The sequence below is a fragment of the Pocillopora damicornis genome, chromosome 9 (assembly GCF_964200805.1).
Source record: "Pocillopora damicornis chromosome 9, jaPocDami1.2, whole genome shotgun sequence".
Classification (NCBI taxonomy): Eukaryota; Metazoa; Cnidaria; class Anthozoa; order Scleractinia; family Pocilloporidae; genus Pocillopora; species Pocillopora damicornis.
The window spans coordinates 9,337,993-9,357,979 of record NC_142678.1 but is presented as its reverse complement, the minus strand read 5'-3'; the positions used below and the strand labels follow the sequence as shown (position 1 = coordinate 9,357,979).

Here is a 19,987-nt window from a genome sequence, read left to right as displayed (position 1 = left end):
TAAAGATTGTTGTCGATGTTGATGTTGCTGTTGTTGTAATACAACGTGGGTTTGAGGTAACTGTAGCCGTACTGTGACTGAGTGTTCATTGTGGTTGAGTGTCTCGACACTGTGTTGAGTTTGTTTTGAGTCAAACTGCGGCTATTCTGTCTATAGTCCTTAAAATGCTCGGGCCAGAAGCACTTTGTTTTGTCAAGCATAAAAAGCAAACACCTGTCTGCAACTGTTCGATTTCAAAAACAAAAAGACGAGGATACAACGCTGAGCGAGAGACAAGGAGCCTTGAATCAAATGAGTTTCTTTCAATATCTTGCTGCTTTACTGCTGCAGCAGATCTAGAATAATATTTGTGATTTAATCTACTCAAAAACATATCTGAAAACAATGGTAGGACTAAAATTTCCACACTTAGCAGCTGAACAAATAATATTTCATCCCAAAAAAAGCCAATGAATTTTAAAATATTGCAGCGAGTTTTAACAGCCAGGGCTCAGTTGTATAAAGGGCGGATAATGCCATCCAACGGATAAATCGCTACCCGGCGGATAAGTGATGACAAAACGTATAGCGTTATCCGCCGGATAGAGTTTCATCCAGTGGATAGCGCTATCCAACCTTCGAACAACCGGGGCCAAGGTTTTTTATTTTAATCTTTTACGGGGATTGAAGACCAGGGTTGTCATGTTATTATGGTTTGAATAGTTAAACGATAAACATGGCCAAACATGGTGCAACTTAAATGAAATTTTATACAAAGAGATTTTCAGGATAATTATAATTTTTCGCGATCTTTTGTCTATCACGACCCTTTTTAATGGTTTGTGTCATGTAATAACTAATTCTAAAGAAGCTCTATACAAGAGTGTTTTGTTTTATTTAAAACCAATGTGATATCATAAGCTAGGGCTGCAGATGGTTCCTTAATTAATTATTGAAGTATAACACCCAAAATAAAGACGAATGTTTAAAAGTATGTTGCAAATTCTGCACGGGTAATTTTTTGTCATTTAATAAGTGTGCGAATTCGCACTAAAAAAAAGGAAAATTTAGAATATTCACTAGTAAACTTTGCGGTTGTTTTACGGAGGGTTTCATTTTCTATCATACTCATAGTAAGATTCCGTTTATATGCTGTTTCCATGGATACGGACACCTGTCAGTACCTGTCTTATGGGGTGGCAATCAATCAAAAACAGCCAGAATAAACAGACGGTAACGTGAAGCACCGCTGAACTGCTCCGCCGAACCGACCACCTTGATGCAAAAATGACATAAGCATAATGGGTAAACGAAAATGTCGAGGAACAACAACAAACGGTTATTCTTGAATAGTCAAACGTTTTAGCGTACGATGATCAAATCACGAATGGGTCTTATCCTGTATCATTGCGGTCTGTTGTACTTGGCTGTACGATTTCAAGGTATGATAAAGGTTATGTGTAGTGCAGTGCTGAAGTGTTCCCAATGTTATTTTTTTAACACTAATAGTTATGAGTACGGAAGACAAGTAGGGAGCTAACGAGAACTACAGCAGTGATGAGAACAATATTGACGAATTTTTTATTGTGTTTACCATAATAAAATTCTTTCCTCAAGACTGAGAAGCTAAGGGCCAAAATGATACGTATTTATTATTCCATTATTCCTTACTCAAATTTGCATGATCTTATTATAGCAGTTTTCAAAAATATAAACATTTCTGTACGATTTCACTGCTGCTGTGATTATGAATGAACAAGGACGTGGTTGTTTCGTTTTTCCGAACAACCATCAAGATTGCATTTCTGTTATCAATCAGGTTTTCAGTATTTTTCATTAGAAGTCTCAGTACATGATTAGTCTCAGTACATGATTAGTTCGAAACTGACAATGAAACATGAAAAAACATAAAATTGTCGTCATGGCTTGAGATTAGCTCAAACACCTCAGCGGAGAAGTTTCCCGTTTCATTTTTTTGAAGAGTCATCGATAAGTCCGTTCCATAAATAGGCTTTTTGTGAATGTGAAATAAATACTCAAGGAAGTGCTAATTTAAACTAACCGGAAAACTACGGTCAGCGACGCGAAACCTTGAAATTGTCTAGCTTCAAAGGTTTAGCATAGAGAGATATGAAAATGAGGTCACTCGCAAACTTGACAATGACACAGATTGTATGCTTACAAGGTTCGATTCGTTCGGTTCCAGCCAACCCAATGATCAAAATATTGAGCTAAATGATATGGATTCATATTCGCGCCGATTTTATTCTTTGCTAAAATACCTTGCAGGTGGTTTTTTTTAATAAATCATTTTGGTCGATGTAATGTATTAGATCAATTTTGAATGTTTTAATAGCCCAACAATTCCTATCCGTGATCAATGTCGTAGTTTCAAGCTCATCTATCCGACTTCAAATCAAAGATTTTATGAATTTGTTTGATTTCAATTTGTTTGTTCTGTGCTCTGTCCTTGATTATAACACTGCGAGGTTTCAATGCTGAAATACATGACGGACGGCTTGTCGAGTTACGTCAAATTAAGATGAGGTGGAATATCTCTACTCATTTCTATTAAAACCAATTCACATCAAAACTTCACATCTGATTCCTTTAAGCGTCATTTCCTCTTTGGAATATCGCCAAGTTTGCATTAGGACAGTTAGATGCAGTACGGAAGCAAGGAAACATTTTCATTCAACACCTCTGATTTTTTTTTCGGCCACATAACCAACGTCGCGCGCAAGGCAACTCGGTGTTGAATTATTGTCAACTACTTGCTTTTTCTAATCGACAAATTTTCTGCAACAAGCATCGTGATTTTACTACTGCAGCGAAGGAAATATAAGGCCGGAAATAGAAAATAAAACAAACAAAGGACTGAGTCAGACAGTGCAGGTATCGCATACATATTTTTTAACACTATAGCTTTACTTTCATCACAGACGAACAGTGCTGCTTAGCAACCAACTAAAAGAAGCTCAAGTAAGAAAGCTGTCGTGGTTTATCATGTTATACGTTACTGTTAATATGTAGGATCAATGGTGTACATACGAATGGCACATTCGCTATGAAACCGCTATTCGAAACTTCTGGAAGAAACGTTCAATTCTCATTTTGTAAACACAGGTCAAAAACACGATGTCGTCTACCCCGGTTACAGAGATATTGATTAATCCTTGACACCACAACAATATTATCAACTCTGTATTGCCTGAGTCGAAAGACTGTTCCGAATAAGAAACAAAAGAAATGTATCAGTAGCTTATATTTTAGCAATTAGATGAGCCCCGCATGCAATGATGATTAGCATATTTGCTTTTGTTTATAGGAAAATCAAGGAAACAATTCCAAATCAATTTCTATCATATTTCAAACTTTTTTTTTAGATGAAGTGACTTCTAGGTTTCTTTTTGGAACATTGCGGAACAGTGAGTACCCCAGGATTGAGGAAGTAAACGTTTCTCCGACCTTTCTTGCTATAAATTCAGGAATCTCTCTGCCAACAGGTCACCCTAAAAGTGCCAACGAAAAGGAAAAATTGCATGGAAATGGTTCATTACCGATAATTTCTTGCTTTGAACAATTACAAACGCTTTTTCAAGAGGATCCCATCAAGTCAGCTCTCCCTATCGCATCTACCATAATTACATCCTATCCAAGGAGATTTCATTTTCGTGGCACAGTCGTAAAAGCCATATCAAAGTGCCCTCGATATTCCCTTCCGTGGCCCACGAAAGATGAAATAGCAAGCACTCTTGTACTTTTGACAGACGTTATATTGAAACTCTTGACGAGCTTAGTATATTCACTACTTGCTATTGTCCATTTACTTTTTCTATTATTCGCTATTCGAAGGAAGTGGTTCATGTTGTCAATAAAAAAGACCAAACCTATGCCCTGCGTTGACAGCTCAACAGGTGTTATGAACTCGAGTCCAAAGATCTTCGCAAAACCGTTGGAAACACTCTTAATTTTGATAATGTTATTTGGTTCAGGGCTTTTCTCATCAGCAGTTGTATCGGCAAATGAAACATCATCGTCATCATTGCCGTTATATTCGCCATCATCTTCAGCATTCTCAAACTGTTCGTCTTTGAATTCTTCCTTGACAGTATTTTCGGCAACGTCAACATTTCTACAACTTTCGCCACAAAAACTATCAGCGACGACAAAGGCGTCACCATCCTCATTACAGTCAAGAGCACGGAAATCAGTAACAGCACTCTTATCATCCTCATCATTATCATCATGGCTATCCCTATGGTCTCAGTTATCATCGACGTCATCGTTAACATCATCAGTGATTTCAAAGTCCTTACAATCATCAGGGCAATCGCCAATGCCGACCGTATCATCATTATCGTCAACGGCGACGTTGTCGTTACCATCGTCAACGCCATCCCCTCCACTATTAAAATCACCATCGCCTTCACTATCGTCACCGCCTTTACCGTCATCGTTTATCACACCATTCTCCAATCCATCGCCGACGCCGCCATCTCCAGACCTAACCCCATCTCCATCAACATCACCGACATCATCTCCACCACCATCGTCAACGCTGCTATCTCCCGCCCTAACCCCATCTCCATCAATATCACCGACATCATCTCCACCACCAACGTCAACGCCGCCATCTCCAACCCCATCTCCATCAATATCACCAACATCATCTCCACCACTATCGTCAACGCCGCCATCTCCAGCCCTAATCCCATCTCCATCGATATCGCCGATGGCGACGGCGACGTTGTCGTTACCATCGTCAACGCCATCCCCTCCACTATTAAAATCACCATCGCCTTCACTATCGTCACCGCCTTTACCGTCATCGTTTATCATACCATTCTCCAATCCATCGCCGACGCCGCCATCTCCAGACCTAACCCCATCTCCATCAACATCACCGACATCATCTCCACCACCATCGTCAACGCCGCTATCTCCCGCCCTAACCCCATCTCCATCAATATCACCGACATCATCTCCACCACCAACGTCAACGCCGCCATCTCCAACCCCATCTCCATCAATATCACCGACATCATATCCACCACTATCGTCAACGCCGCCATCTCCAGCCCTAATCCCATCTCCATCGATATCGCCGACATTATCTCCACCACCATCGTCATCTCCATCACCATCGCCATCATCATCCCTACCATTATCATCTCTCACACCGTCCCCTTCGATATCCCCATCTCACTCTCCATCGCCTTCTCCATCACTGTCACTAATGCTTTCGCATTTACTATCATCACTGCGAAGATCATCACAGCCACCATCACCATCCTTTCCACCTCCACCTTTGACTCCATCTTTGCCTCCATCTCCATCGTCATCTGTATCTTTGGTTCCGTCTTTGCCTCAATCTCAATCTCCGTCTTCATCTACATTATCATCACAACCGCCATGGCCTTTGTCATCGCCATTACCATCGTCACTACCAGCATCATCATTTCCACCACCATTGTCATTATCATCGCCATCTCCATCATCATCTCCATCTCCGTCTCAATCTCCATCGTCATATCCATCTCCGTCTTTGTCTCACTCCCTGTTTCTGTCTTCGTTACCTTCCCCATCGCTGTCATCGTCAAAAAATGTATCGCCATTACCATTTCCTTTATCATCATTACCACCAGCAACTTCATCTCTTCCATTTTCTTCTCCAGCGTCTTTAAAATCACTAGATTTACCTTTATCACTAACATCAACTTTAAAATCGAAACACTCCTCATTAACATATGTCATCCGCCCCACAGGATCGGTGATTTCCTCAATCTCTCAATTGATCATTGCTAACGTGATGTCACACACAGCTAACAGGACTATTGTTCCTACTAAGTCAAATACAATGAGCTCTAGGTCGTCGTCAGAGGCATTCACGTCAGCTTTGATATCCTCACCCTGGAGAAGTAACGCCTTGCAAGAGCAGCGATCGACAGTTTCCTCAATTTCTCAAATGGCCGCTGTAAACCTTACGTCACAGACAGTAGACGTAACTCTTTCACCTACCAAGTCGCGTCTTAAGGAATCTTCTTCGTCCACCGTGTTAGCAACAGATATCCTGACCAAACCAAGGGCTTCAAATGACACGAGGATTATTGATGTGACGGTTTCGTTAATAAATGAAGAATACAATAAAGACCTGATGAATAAAATTTCAGCACGTTTTGTGAATCTGTCTCGAAGGGTGAACTACACGGTAAGAATTGTACTTCATTCTGAACTGAAGAGATTTCAGTTTAGTGACACAGATATGTTTTGACACTGCATGACGTGTATTCGCTGAAATTAAAAATGCAATTGTTTAAAAGAAATATGTTTCAATGACTGTGAGTAAATGAAAATCGTATATGTGAACTGCGGGTTAAGAAATGAATATGAAAGCGATCTTCGAAGTAATAAACACTACTTAAGCAATAGCGAAAGTAAGGTCTGACAAAAATTCAGGCCTGCATGCGATTTGAACCCATAACCTCTGCGATACCGGTGCAGCGCTCAGCAACTGAGCTAACAAGCCAACTGGGAGCTGGTAAATATTTCAGCCATTCATTTTCGTTGAGTGATTTAATTCTTACTGATTAATTGATGCTAGACGGACTGACTAAACGACAGATCAGGAATTACTACGTAAAGGAATGAACTTTAGAACCATTAAAATCGATTTATTGAGAGATTAGTCATATCATGATTTCATTCTTCCTACAGCTGTGGGACATGTTCTCTCGCGATGTGACGGGCCTGAAGGAAATACAAATACTTGAATTCAGGTTTGCAAGAAACATTAATGTCTCTTTCAGTGACTAATTGATGTCTAAAGTGAACTTACTTCTTGGTCCAGCCAATGAACGGGTTGTATGCCGGTGTACCTTGATGACAGCAACGATTATCTGATTGAACTCAAATGAAACAATCCTAACTAACGCATTAAAATAATTAAGACTGGGAATATTGATACGAAATATTAGTGATTTCTGATTTAGTTTTGACCTTTCCAATTTTGATTCATTTAAGAAATGGAAGCGTTCTGGTGGATTTTCGATTGCTTATCGACAGTACGTCCAACACGACTACACATACAGTCAATGAGACCCTCTGGAGAAAAAATGGTTCCAACATTGAAGGGTTTATTTTCGGGAGAATTCTCGTTAAAGGTATGATGTTAATCTTTCTTTTACCATCTCCATAACACATGGGAACTGCACTTCTCATAATTCACTGGCAAAATGATATTTTTTCAACTGTAATCTTAATTATCTGGTCTTTACTTTCTGGTTAGATTTTTCTGGCGCCAAATGCGTTCTCCTTTATTATTGAAGAAATTCGGAATTTCTTCGCTTCGTTTGCATTACAGAGAAGTGTTCCGCCGGATTCTGTGCGAATGCAGGTATTTGTGACGATGGTGCCAACGGTCCAGTGTGTACGTAAGTACTGCATTCACTCGACTAAACACTGTCTTGTTTAGCAAATTTTCCACGTTTTTGATTCGGCACTTATTTTAGCCGACGTTAATCCAAATTCATTCATCAGGCGCTCCTCACAACTTGCCGTCAAGGCCGTCAAAGTGCATGCGCGAGGGCACGTTTATCATGTGTCGGCTTCAAGAACCAATTGAAGAGAGTATAAAATCATAATGCAAAATGGACAAAATTTTACATGTTTTTTACGTGCTTTTTCACACATGTTTTTTACATGCCTTTCACGCGGAAATGATAATTACATGTGAATTGGTGTGAGAATACTGAGAAACATAAATACAGCGTTAAAGTATTGGATAACGAGGAATCATGCGACTCTCTACTTATCTTTATGTGGATCCATCCTAAGGTGCAATGGATTTGTGGGAGACAGATGTACTCAAAGATTAGGTAAGTTACAATCTATCGCTAAATGACAAAAAAAAACTCTGTTCATTTAAAGTTACGTGCAGACCTTTGTGATCTAAGCAAGAAATGTACTTTAAACTTACAGATTTTTGAATTATCAAAATATTTTCCTTCCAAAAGAAACAATCTATGGTTAAATACTCTAAAATACTTTTAAACAGATCCCGTACATGGAAACTATTCAGAGTGGTCCGAGTTTACAGACTGCAGCAAAACGTGTGAAGGTGGACAGAAACACCGCAAGCGCACTTGTACTAATCCTTCTCCTCGACTTGGGGGCAACGATTGCGCCGGACTGGGACGGGATGTAGAATACATAGACTGCAATAGCGATGTCCGCTGTCCAGGTATTCAAAAGTCCAAATACGAGACTGATTGGACGGGCATCAGGAGCTTTTTGTTGTTTCTGTCGCATTAGGCGACCAATTGTATTGTTACTCCATCTAAATGAAATGATAGTAAATTACAGGGAACCTTCAACATGTTGTCAAGATACCAGTCAGTTTAGCCACTCATTTAGGTGGAGGCGCTCAGTGTGAGACTTAAGTGTCTTGCGCAACGCAGCAACTGTGGCCTGGCTGAAAAATACACTGGATATTTCGGTCCTAAGTCCAGCCTATTAACCGGAGGGCAATAGCCTTTGCCCCACTGTCCAAGAACAAGTTTACACAACTAATTAAGAACTCGGCTTTGCGGGTTTCATATTGATGAGGACTGGGCTATCACGATTGAATAGCTCATACGATTGGTATGATGTATAGTTATTCTGAAATAGTGCTACTCTCAATCATTAATTTTTGATTAGCGTTTATCTTGTCGGAATGTGAGAGTTTACCGTCTGACTTCTTGCCACTACTGCTCATGTTTTTCAGTTTCAACTGAGGTGTGGATAGCTGTCGGAGTCGCCTGTGGTGTGTTTCTCTTGATTCTTATTTTTGTTGTGTTGCTTCTGCTACGAAGACGAAGGAAACAAGCTGAACAAAGAAATGGGTAAGTATAGGTTACTTAAATCGAATGAGTAAGGAATAACACAATGGTTTGAAGCAACGACTACTCGAGTCAAAGTATGGAAATAAGTTGGGTATAAATCAGGCTCGGCTCTAAAGTCAAATCAGCCATTGAATGAACACTCCCTCCCCTCGCCGGAAAACGTCAATGCTAGTTGCGTAAGATTTACGCCAAGATTAATGACAACCTTTTAATTTCAGAAAATCTACCTCCAAGGATTATGAGACAAATGGACTCAGTACTGTTGTACCACTCGAAATTATCTACGAGGACAGTACAGCAACTAGTGCCAATCCCAAGGGGAAAACGAATCCAGAATTTATTGGAGACGACGATGATGACAACGATATTTATAAAGCTCAGTTGCTGTTATTTCTGAAACACTCACATTTGATACGGAGTAATCTTTACCCTGATGATCAAGACAACAAATCAGATGCTTCAGAACATTCTAAAACGAATTCCAGAAAACCTTCTGCAATATCTACGTCCAGCGACAAAGTCCAAGAGAACGAAGACGAGTTGGCTGTTGATATGGAAACAAATCCTGCGTCCAAGGGTGAGGTAAGTTTCAATTCTCTTCATTTGGGTCCTCTAGTTACGTGAAGCTTACCATTACGTGCGCGGGCTTAAAAAAAATTTGGTCATTCCTACTTTTTGTGGCATAAAGTACGTTTGCAAACCGTGCGGCCATGATATCGTATTGTGATGTTTTGAATAATTTTACATTTGCGTCATCATCATTTTCCTTTTTATGATGATTCAACAAAGAGGAGATATCATAAGCAGCTCAGGAGCTCTTGACTAACAGGAATCATCGCTAAGGTGAAATTGAAAATCAAACACCTGCTGAAATTCAATTTTTGTGAAAGTTTAAACGCTTTTTTTGTTAGGACCAACTTTCTGCACCGCAAGGTGAGGGGTTCCCTCCAACAACAGTCCTATGACCTGGAAATTAGAATCTGTCTCTGAAGAAGACTTAAGGTAGATTACCTTACAGACGCAGCCGTTTTGCGGACTCTCATCCAGCGAGCAGGACCTGAAAAAGCCCTCATCCGTTCCGTATGAACATAGTAAGCTTGCTGTAATAATCAAAATAATTGTGTTCAGCTCTCTGAACTGAAAGGAACTTTAAATTTTCAAGGCGCCTTTGACGCGCCTTAAATGTCAAGATATAAGATGAAACGTACGTGCTGACCAACTGTGTAAAATTTGTTCTTACATGTTTCAGGTCATCACATTATCGTCTTCATAGTCATTTTGAATATTTTCATTTTCTTTTATCAGTTTTTTATTATTGTGTTTTCGCTAACTATTTAAGGAAATTATTGGTTCTTGACAAGTTTACTCCGAGGGCAAATTAAATACAAGTTTAATTTTTTTAGAATAAAAGGCGATTCATGGTTGAAGTTGTCAACCATTGACATGTAACGCAGAAAAATAACTTTTTTTTTTTTTTTACAAAAACTCAAGAATAGTCAGATTCTACTTTGTATGAAAGCTTATGAAGTAGGTTGGGATCGTATTCTGCCTTAATAGTAAAACCTACAAACTGGCCTTATCAGTTTTAACTAAACATCATTATGCAACAGTCAATGTTGGAATTACAGTCGAACCGTATTAAGCGGTCAGTTTTCAAAGTCCAGAGATTTTTACCCTTAATTACTTTAATTTTCACCTTTCTTTAGCGGTCGTGGTCACCTTTTATTGAGTTCCAACGGCCCGTTTGTAATGTCCTCGACCTGTATCGAACGGTTAATTTTAGTAGATCTACTCAAATAAAACTACGAATAATATTTCAAGGAAATTTTTTTTCAATGTTAGTAGCATTTTTAAGTGAGTTTTTGTATGTGAATCGGTTATTTATGGCATAAAATGACGTTTTTATCATGTTTGTTGTAGTGACTCTGTTCTGTGAAACCTTCATTAAGCGGTCAACATGTATTAAGCGGTCAACCTGTCATTTCCCGTGAATGACCGCTTGATACAGGTTTGACTGTATCACTGTTTTTGTTTATGCAATACCAACTGTAAAGGGAACCCTTCAGATTGCACATACAACCAGCACTTACATTTCAAATTTCCTAATAACCCATAATACAATTGTTATACTGCAGGTTGCTGGTTGGGTCGGTGATCATTTCCTAATAACCCATAATACAATTGTTATACTGCAGGTTGCTGGTTGGGTCGGTGATCATTTCCTCTACTCTCCGCCTGACCGTAATGTTTGATTAAGGTGTGATATTGTAAGGAGAAATTAGATGTTAGTCACACTTAGAGGTTGAAGGCTTTAAGAAATGTTTGGGCTTGACTCATGCCATGATTACTTGACAATGAGCATTTTTCGCTGTTTCAACAACTAAAGGCACTCAGCCGAACATTTCCGTTTACCGCTAGGCAAGGTATTCAAGTATTTGTAAACACGCGAATGAGTTTTTGTCGATCAGATGTCCCTTTACGCTAGTAGAAAAATGGCGAGTTGTGACGCGAATTTGTTTTTATAAATTGTAACAATAATAATAGCAGAAACAGTTATAATGACAGTAATGATAATAGCGCAATAAACTTATGATGGCGTGAGTCATGCCGTAACATACTTTTGATAGTGCTGTCGTGAGTTTGAAATTTTTTTTTCATTCTAGTATTATCACAAAGTTATAGAGTTTTTGTTTCGTAAGTATAACTTCGTAATCATCTCAAGCAAAGAATTCCTTTTTCCTAACCTCTCGACAACTTCCAGGATTCGCGCTGCTACTCTCCCAACCATAACCAAGAGACAAAAGCTGAATGCTATTCTTAACCAGAAACACTAACTTCAACCATAACCCTAAACCTGACCCGGACATAAGGTCTAAACCCTAATCATAACCTCGAACCTAGCACCGTCATTAGGCCTAAACCCTAACCCTAACATCCTAACCATAATGTTGACGCTAACCTTTACCCTTACCCCAACCCTACTAAGGAAGAGCCTTATTGTTTCAATGTTAGGTGGCCAAACTCGAGATAGAGAAAAGTAAGTTAATAGGACACAATAGTGAGTTTGCACCGGTTTTATTGAACGTCACATTGTGCCACAGTAAAACTCGAGTAAGGATATAGGTATATATCGCCTTTTTTTCGTTTCTATTTATTTACAAGGGTTATTTTCTTACACCAAATGCACGTCCTGCTTTAACAAAACAGGCATCAGAGGAGCGCACCACGAACGAACAAGCGCTTAGCCTTTGTATCGTTATGTCAGCAACACATCGCCGCAGAAGGGTTCGGTTTCGATGAGAAATTAAAGAAGTCAATTGGTTACTTGCCATCTTGACGTGAATGTCAAACACAGAATCGCCCAGCGAAGGGCCAGCACACAGATTGAATAGAATTGTTTTCAGTTTGAAACTGGAATTTCCAGTAACCTACACTCAACACCGTAAATCAAGGGTTAACTTAACCCCTATCAGACACGGAATTACACAATTACATAAGCATTTTTCATGAAAGAACATCACACTCAGGAAATGAATCATTACAGCAGTTAAGATAACATGACAATGCACTCTTTTCTCGCACTTCTGCTGGGTGCTGAACGCGTCAACGCGTAAGCTTTGCATTTTTCATTTTTTGAATCATTACAGCTGCTAAGATAACATAACATTGCACTCTTTTCTCGCACTTCTGCTGAGTGTTGAACGCGTCAACGCGTAGGCTTTGCATTTTTCAGAGCGATACTGTTCCACCATCTGCTGAGTCGCACTGTATATTTAAAACCTTAAAACAAATAGTTTTATACTACAGCTTCAGCAAACACAAAATGAATGCGTCAGTAATAAAAATGGCGCGGTAAGATGCTTCTGATAGAAAGTAGCACAAGTGTCGAGTAGCAACTTACAGACACGCGTCATACCTAAAATACATTCAGTTCTCTTTGAAATCTGTATAAATACACCTCTAAAAGCGGTTATTTTCACGCACGCGCGCCGTTCTAATTAACTGTACATGCTGATTAGAATGCTCTTAATGTCTTACTGTACTTGTTTCTACCTAAGTTACTCTATATCAAACCCCGATGGGGTTAGTGTTTGTTGTTATGACACTCGACATCGTAGTAGCAGCAAGATTTTCTAGTTCCAGGGTAGCCCGGTGAGCCATTTGCGTGAGAGCGCTGGTAGCGACATCTTCAGCAGAGGCAGCATCTGTGCCGTGGGAATTATTTGTAAGAACTCCGTTCGTTTGCTCACCAACTTGATGATCTGTTGGAAAAATAGGAACTCGTTTGATAAATTGGCAACTTTACTGACATTCTATCACCCTTAGCTTGGCATTTTTTTCCAAGATAAACTCTAACGTTAAGTTTTGGTAACACTGGTTACAGAAAAGAGGACTACAAGACAGCTCTTTGATCGGAAGGTAATCCCGATAATGATAGCCAATAACTGCATGAAGAAGTTTTTTTTATCACTATAGAAAAGAACAGAAAAAAGCAAGTGAACAAAACTAGACATAAAGACAGTTTGAATTTTTCACGGAGGTCGAGATGCGAGAGAGCGTTGATGATTGTGCTTGCTTCTTTTCAAGTCTCAGCTCCCGTCTCCATACTCGACCAACTTCTTTTGTACGGAGACCGCGCGATTTCGTGAGTCAAATAGACAAAACAAAATCCTAATTATGTTATCGACTGTTTGATTAGTTTAGAGCAAGATTTTCAGTTTAAATACTTACTTAACATCTGTGCGTTTCTTTGCTGTGCTATTGTGACCGGACAGTCTTTGTGCGCCAGAAGTAGGGATTTTAACTGCGCAACTTCGGTTCGTAGAAGTGTTATTTCACTCTGTACAAACATTACAGAAATCGAAAAATTGTGTCAGTGTACGTGTTATAAAAGTATCTAAAGGCAATCACAAAGAAGTTAACATAGGGATTCATAGGACTGTTGTTTCCTGAGTCACAAGGTAAATCGTATGAATAAAGTTTCTACACCCTTGAAAACCAACATGAAGGTCTTCAATGATTGAATCAGCACGACCAACACTCCTGCTGAAGTTCCGCTTCTGAATCAGTGGAACATTGTTTTCAGTGATTTTTTTTACGACGATATTTCAGGTAATTGTTTGTATTGTCATTATCTTTATCAATATGATTGAGTGATGTGCTATCATGCTGCTTCAAATGAACAAACGATCGAGAGAAAACGCATCATAGTTAATTTAAAAACGGTCGACAAAACAAACGAAAAACAGTAAAAAAAGTAAAACCAGTCATACCTGTAGGTGAGCATTCGTATTACTAAGGTCATCTGCTTTTTTCTCTAACTGCTGCACCCAGATTTTTCTCTTTTCTCTGCATCTAGTGGCCGCAGCTCTGAAGGAAACACGCACAGGTTCATCAAGTGTGTACATGTACAGGCACTATCATTTTAAAAACAGATACAGCTACTCCATTTGAAGGTTGTTGTAGATAATGGGTTTCCTTTCACTCTAACATGTCAATTGTGATGCAAGATAGAAGTAAATTGGGATAGAATGGTTTGTTGTTCTCTTCAACCAACTGTAACCCATAACATCCAAACTATACATGTATATAGTATGCATATACTGAGTTTTGTCTGTGAATACTCACCGATTTCTTTCAAGGAAGCGCTTTCTTCTCTCGTCAGGGTCCAGCTCATCCTGTGTTCTTCGTGGGCGTTTTCTACATAAACAAAGTTTTATCATTTTAATCTCATTGACTCAGACAGGGAACATATAGTGTATGTATTAACGATACGACAGTGATATGATATAACTACTACATGCCATGTCTAATGGGTGTGGGGAAGATATGAGGTAGTAGATGACTGATGAAAACCAACAAGCCCATGGATTTAATTTTAGGAAAAGGAATAAGAACCAGCTCTCCATGCTTCCATAGGCTAAACAGGCTCAGATGCCAAGGTTTGAAAACCAATAAAGCCAAAAATTTCAAATTACCATGGCTACTGTTATCATCACAGTTAATACTTACGAGGCACCTGACATTTTCTTGGTGTCCTGTGGACTGTTGCTGGTTACAACTGTAGTTTGTTGGTGATTTATGTGATTAGCTGGACTCACAGGGAGACCATTATGTTGGGATGTTACCATGTCAACAGCTTCAGTCATGGCACGATGTATGATATTGTTAGACTGTGCTGCTTGGTGCATTTTAAGCTGTTCCTTGAGACGCTGCAAAGTCAAAACAAGTTGACTATTGTGGCAACAATTTTGTTACATTCTTTTGCGTATCAAAATTGACTTAGGTAACCAAAAGAGATATAGGACATGCTGTAATTTTGCCTATTTCAAACATTCAGTAAGTAAAACAAAGCATGATAGTAAATGATGTGATAATAGCAGTGGAGCAAAGGAGGTGTGGTGTTGGAGCACCATTACTGGCAAGAGAGGCTTGATTGTGATCAGACAACTGAGCTGAAGAGTGAGAAGTGGACGAGTTTGGGGGCTAAAAGTTGGGAAAAAAATGGATTTATGTCATTCTATCACAAAATTTAAAGTGCCAAACTTAACCTTAAGTTAAAGGAAGATCATGACTTCAGCTGAAAATGAGGAAGTTTAAATTTCATGTAATATACAGTGTATGAGACTTCAGCAAATGAAACATTTACTTTTTTTTTGGGTTATAACATGATCACCTCAATATTAGGCACCTTAATGAAAAAAAAAAAGAACATAATGGTTGGGTTGGGTGGCATATTGAACCAACCCAGACCTCCCTGACTATTTCACTCTACTGCTATTTTATTACATTTCTCATTTTGCTCCATTTTACTACATTGTACATCAAGACAAATTGAGTTGATCATGTCAACCAAACATACTGGGTAATAGTGCTCACTGAATCAACAAAGAATTGATCAATATCTAACTTGATCTATTACCTAATTTACAGATGAGTGTCACTGTTAAAACAAACAAGGTTTGAAAGGGATTTAGTGACTATGAGAATTGCTAATCCTCATGGACAAGATATATTTGTAACCAAGAGTTCAAAAGTTTCCCTGAAAGTTTGCCAACATCAAACCTTGTTAAAAGAAAGGTTTTAACCCTTTCATTCCTAAGATCTCCTTTGCAATTCTCTTTGCTGTCTGTCATACAATTCCAATAATGTTAATTCTGGGAATTTGGTATTGGATCAACTTCATGTCACAATCCCTTAATTTATATTTCTATTTCTATCAATATTTTAAGGAGCAATTTTGTCTTGGTCAGTCACAGGAGCTAAAGAGTGAAGAGAGCCAGAGTAAGAGTGCAACTAAAGGCTTAAACTCAGGCCATGCTGAACCTCCCACATTTGAGATTTACCAATCACAAACTTAAAGGTACATGTATGATGGTGGCTCTATGAAAATATTATTCTTGCAGAATACAATTTAACACACCTGTTTAGCACTACCCAAGAAAGAGGGTGGACTACTTGCACTTGGGCTGCTTACTATAGCTGGGGTGGGGATGGATGGAATTGGCATTGAAGAGCTGGAGGAGTTAAGGCGGCTGTGTAAATGACTAGGCACTGGAAGTGCAGGGGGGACTTGAGCATCAGGAGCTGCTATGGAGGCTGGTATCGCTGGTGGAATGTGCGGGGGGACTCGCACAAGTACTGACACCGGGGCTGCAGATATGACGACTTTTTTGGTGTCTGTTGTGGTGTTATTTTGCACAGGTGGTGTTAGCTGAAGTTTAGACTCAGCTTCTTCAATCACAATGACGGTTGGTGTTGGAGCACCATTACTGGCAAGAGAAGCTTGATTGTGATCAGACAACTGAGCTGAAGAGTGAGAAGTGGACGAGTTTGGGGGCTAAAAGTTGGGAAAAAAATGGATTTGTCACTCTATCACAAAATTTAAAGTGCCAAACTTAACCTTAAGTTAAAGGAAGATCATGACTTCAGCTGAAAATGAGGAAGTTTAAATTTCATGTAACATACAGTGTATGAGACTTCAGCAAATGAAACATTTACTTTTTTTTTGGGTTATAACATGATCACCTCAATATTAGGCACCTTAATGAAAAAAAAAAGAACATAATGGAATACCATTTTCAAAAATAGATTCCTACAGAATGTCACTGAATGGAATGCCTTGTCTTTCATATACAGTTACATCTACATGTTTATCATATTCAGTGTTCAGGGAATGCAATGTATATTACCACGGTAACCATGTAAAATGAGTGTTACCAACATCATCACAAACCTGATCAGTAGCTCTCTTGAAATCCTGAAATGAAACAAGCCAAAAAAATTGCATAGTTTTAGTCCTGATTTACAAAATCATTTCATTATCAGTTGTGTGACCATGCAGTTTAATAACACCTGTATATCATAACTATTGTGATGTAATGTTGAACCCCCCTCCCAACCCCCCTCAAAAAAAGGATAGTAAACAATTTGGACATGTTCCAGTTGACTGATAGAGAGAAAAAATTGATCATAAGCATAATGATAATAATGGCTAACTCGTGGCTTTTTCATTTACAGTAGCATTTTGATAAACAATACTGTCCAATTACCTTGACAAAGTTTGGCTGTTGTTTGATGAAATCACATCCTAAGTATTCCTCAATTCAGCTGAACCTTTTATCTAAACATTTATTTTTGTGAACAGCATCAAGAGGGCCAAAGCTAACAGTGAATGGAAATTTATTTATTATTAGATCAACCCCTTATAGAGAAAACCTGAGGCCCACTGATTACAAAAAAACTATGGTTTAGGTTAGACCTCCTGCAAATAACCAGCCTGACACATATATTTTTTCAAAGTTCACAGATGTTCAGAGGAAAGCTACCTTGCTCAACTTTTTATGCAAGTTTACATTTACGTGATTTAAAGCAAAACCAGAACATACATGTACCTGGTCAAATGGATTCTCCAAATCCTCGAAGAGTCCTTCCTCTTCACAGTTCCTTAAAAATCTTGTTGGTGTTGGTGTCTGATCTGCAAACAGGATATCATATAAGGATGACCATATTAAATGACAACAAAATTTAATTGTTCATCCTGATCTGTTGAAATAAAGTGATAGCTACAGTATAAATGCATACCTGTGTGGAAATAACATACTTAGTGTATACTAAAACAGTGGATAGCATTGAAGGCATGCCCTGATTGACTACCCAAACTTAAAACTTTTGCACCCGAAAATATTATAAAGGCTGCAGAGATAATGAGTTGAAATCATCTTCCTTTGCTACAAACAGTTGCAAAAATCTTCAGAACCTTGAGAAGAAAGTGAATTTACTGACTTCATCTCATGGCCAAGAAGAAAGTCAGTGAAAAAAAAAGGTCCCTTTCCCAGATTTACTGTTGTTCATCCAAGTTTTGTACAGCAATCAACAAGAGGGGAAAGAGTAGATACATTATGTTGGATTTCATGGTAACATGTTCCAACTACTTTTGCAACTGGTTGTAGTGATCAAACCTCAGTTTTAGTATATACTAAAACAACTAGTGTTGGTGGCTAGCAGTGAATATTTCACATCTCAGTAAATATCCACCACAAGCCACTTCCACTTCCATGAATAGTTGTTAATCATCACTACTTCTTAGAAATTGGTACCAGCAGTGGTATGGGGGAGAGTACAAAGTGTAATTAATCAAAATGTACCTAATCTCACAGTCATTTCTTATCAGGAATGGCACAATCAAATACATTCTAGGCACTCAACAAAATTAACTAGGCACAGCAGAAAGCTTATGTTTATTTGCAACAGTGAGCTTGGTAATCATTTACCAATAGTCCAAACAAATTTGGCAATGACATAGTTTAGAGCATAGCATATCACAGAATACAGAATACAGAATAAAAACTGAATTAGAACACAACTTGAGTGCCACAACTGCAGACTTTCACAGTATACTCACTTGGTGGTCACAAGTGCACATTAACTGAGAGCTTTCAATTAATTACGAAACTGTAATTAGCTAGTGTAGCAGCTAACAAAATTTTAATGTTTCAAGTACACATTTATGTTGTTTCCTCATCCCTAAAATGGCATGCAAGGATAAATACGAGTTTGTACAACAACCAAAACCAAAACCAAGGTATTTGAGAACTTATTATAACAGGAAAACTGTAAAACAGAATTTCTAACATGTAGCAGGACAAACATACATGTAAGTTTGAAAGCAAGTTAAGTACCATGGATTAAAGTCATTCAGGCCACTCACGACCTCTACAAATTGTTGAGGGCATAAGGAAGCGAAGGAGCTGATATAAGGCAACGAATAAGACTTGTCACGTAAAACCATCAGCTAAATTCATTTATAACTACCGCACGTAAATACAAATTAACAAAGGATCTGTTTGGTCGTAAGAGTGCTAAATATAAATTTGGTGTGATCTTGCAAACGAAGGAAAATTACCTGCAACAGTTAAGTCTGTTCCTTTAAGAGAGCCGAATTTAAGAGTTAACTGGTGCTTTTGTTTGTGTCTTTCCAGGTGATCGTTGTTAGCGAATCTCTGTGAAGAGAAGAAGGTGAAAAGTTGGCTAAATGTAGGCTTACGTAAGGCTTGGAAACATCTACGGGTGACGACATCACTATAAAATTAAACCAGTCGCTTCCAAACTCCCCCAGGAAGAGATATATGACAGCAACAAATGGTACTCAGCCTAACCTGTCCACATCCAGGAGTCGTACACTGGAATGGTTTATCATCGCTATCCTCCATTTTGAATCCTTCCTTCTTCATAAACTCTCAGAAACCAACATTTAGAAGAGCCAGAGAAACCTCAGAACTGTCAGAATTTAAATAACCCATTAAAGGGTTGCTCTCGAGACCTTTCTTATCCTTTGAATATGGGTAAAAATAAGAATTCTACTCTTCAGAAAATGTAAAATTTCCCCTAAAAATGAATCTTTCCCTCGCGTCTCTTCAATGCATATTTTTGTCACATGACGTAATTACATGGCAGATTCGTGACGTCAGGACGCTCGCCTCGTTTTGGTGCCTCGCGCGTTCATTTTACTTTCACTTCCGCTGTAAAGTAGTTCCTGATTGGTGGTCCGGGTGATTATGGCGATCAGCAAGTCTGACTTGTTCCGTTTTGATTGGGTAAAACTGCTGAGGCGGAAGTCTTCT

The 19,987-nt window shown here is 38.8% G+C and overlaps 2 protein-coding genes across 7 annotated transcripts; one reads left to right on the top strand and one right to left on the bottom strand.

Annotated features, from left to right (window-relative positions):
- Window positions 1-1,198: 1,198 nt before the first annotated feature.
- On the top strand, window positions 1,199-10,774 carry LOC113668571 (uncharacterized). Of its 6 annotated transcripts, none has more exons than XM_027184495.2 (10): window positions 1,199-1,421; window positions 3,366-6,190; window positions 6,697-6,758; window positions 7,003-7,142; window positions 7,343-7,412; window positions 7,816-7,856; window positions 8,036-8,221; window positions 8,747-8,864; window positions 9,083-9,446; window positions 9,776-10,774. In XM_027184495.2, exons 1-10 carry the CDS (start codon window positions 1,352-1,354, stop codon window positions 9,827-9,829), a joined length of 3,930 nt encoding a protein of 1,309 aa, XP_027040296.2. In that variant the 5' UTR covers window positions 1,199-1,351; the 3' UTR covers window positions 9,830-10,774. The 6 variants fall into 6 exon arrangements, 5 of the variants coding, with proteins under 5 accessions (XP_027040296.2, XP_027040297.2, XP_027040300.2 ...); XM_027184496.2 differs by having other exon boundaries at window positions 1,209-1,421; window positions 9,083-9,441; XR_016179698.1 differs by having other exon boundaries at window positions 1,220-1,421; window positions 7,268-7,412.
- Window positions 10,775-11,923: 1,149 nt separating this feature from the next.
- LOC113668572 (cyclic AMP-dependent transcription factor ATF-2) lies at window positions 11,924-19,830 on the bottom strand. Its single transcript, XM_027184500.2, has 10 exons — window positions 19,523-19,830; window positions 19,270-19,366; window positions 17,759-17,841; window positions 17,101-17,124; window positions 16,288-16,704; window positions 14,877-15,076; window positions 14,493-14,564; window positions 14,138-14,234; window positions 13,596-13,704; window positions 11,924-13,126 (listed from the first exon to the last, which is right to left on the bottom strand). Exons 1-10 carry the CDS (start codon window positions 19,595-19,597, stop codon window positions 12,933-12,935), a joined length of 1,368 nt encoding a protein of 455 aa, XP_027040301.2. The 5' UTR covers window positions 19,598-19,830; the 3' UTR covers window positions 11,924-12,932.
- Between the last annotated feature and the right edge of the window lie 157 nt (window positions 19,831-19,987).

What these genes read in the sequence shown, in the direction of transcription:
- LOC113668571 (XM_027184495.2), top strand. Translation starts at nt 1,352, where the DNA reads ATGATCAAATCACGAATGGGTCTTATCCTGTATCATTGCGGTCTGTTG. An exon ending in CTCGAAGGGTGAACTACACG is followed by an intron (nt 6,191 to 6,696) that starts GTAAGAATTGTA and finishes TTCTTCCTACAG; the next exon opens with CTGTGGGACATGTTCTCTCG. An exon ending in CGGGAGAATTCTCGTTAAAG is followed by an intron (nt 7,143 to 7,342) that starts GTATGATGTTAA and finishes TTTGCATTACAG; the next exon opens with AGAAGTGTTCCGCCGGATTC.
- LOC113668572 (XM_027184500.2), bottom strand. Translation starts at nt 19,597, where the DNA reads ATGAAGAAGGAAGGATTCAAAATGGAGGATAGCGATGATAAACCATTC. An exon ending in TCAAGAGAGCTACTGATCAG is followed by an intron (nt 16,705 to 17,100) that starts GTTTGTGATGAT and finishes CCCAACTTTTAG; the next exon opens with CCCCCAAACTCGTCCACTTC. An exon ending in ATACGAATGCTCACCTACAG is followed by an intron (nt 13,705 to 14,137) that starts GTATGACTGGTT and finishes ATGTTTGTACAG; the next exon opens with AGTGAAATAACACTTCTACG.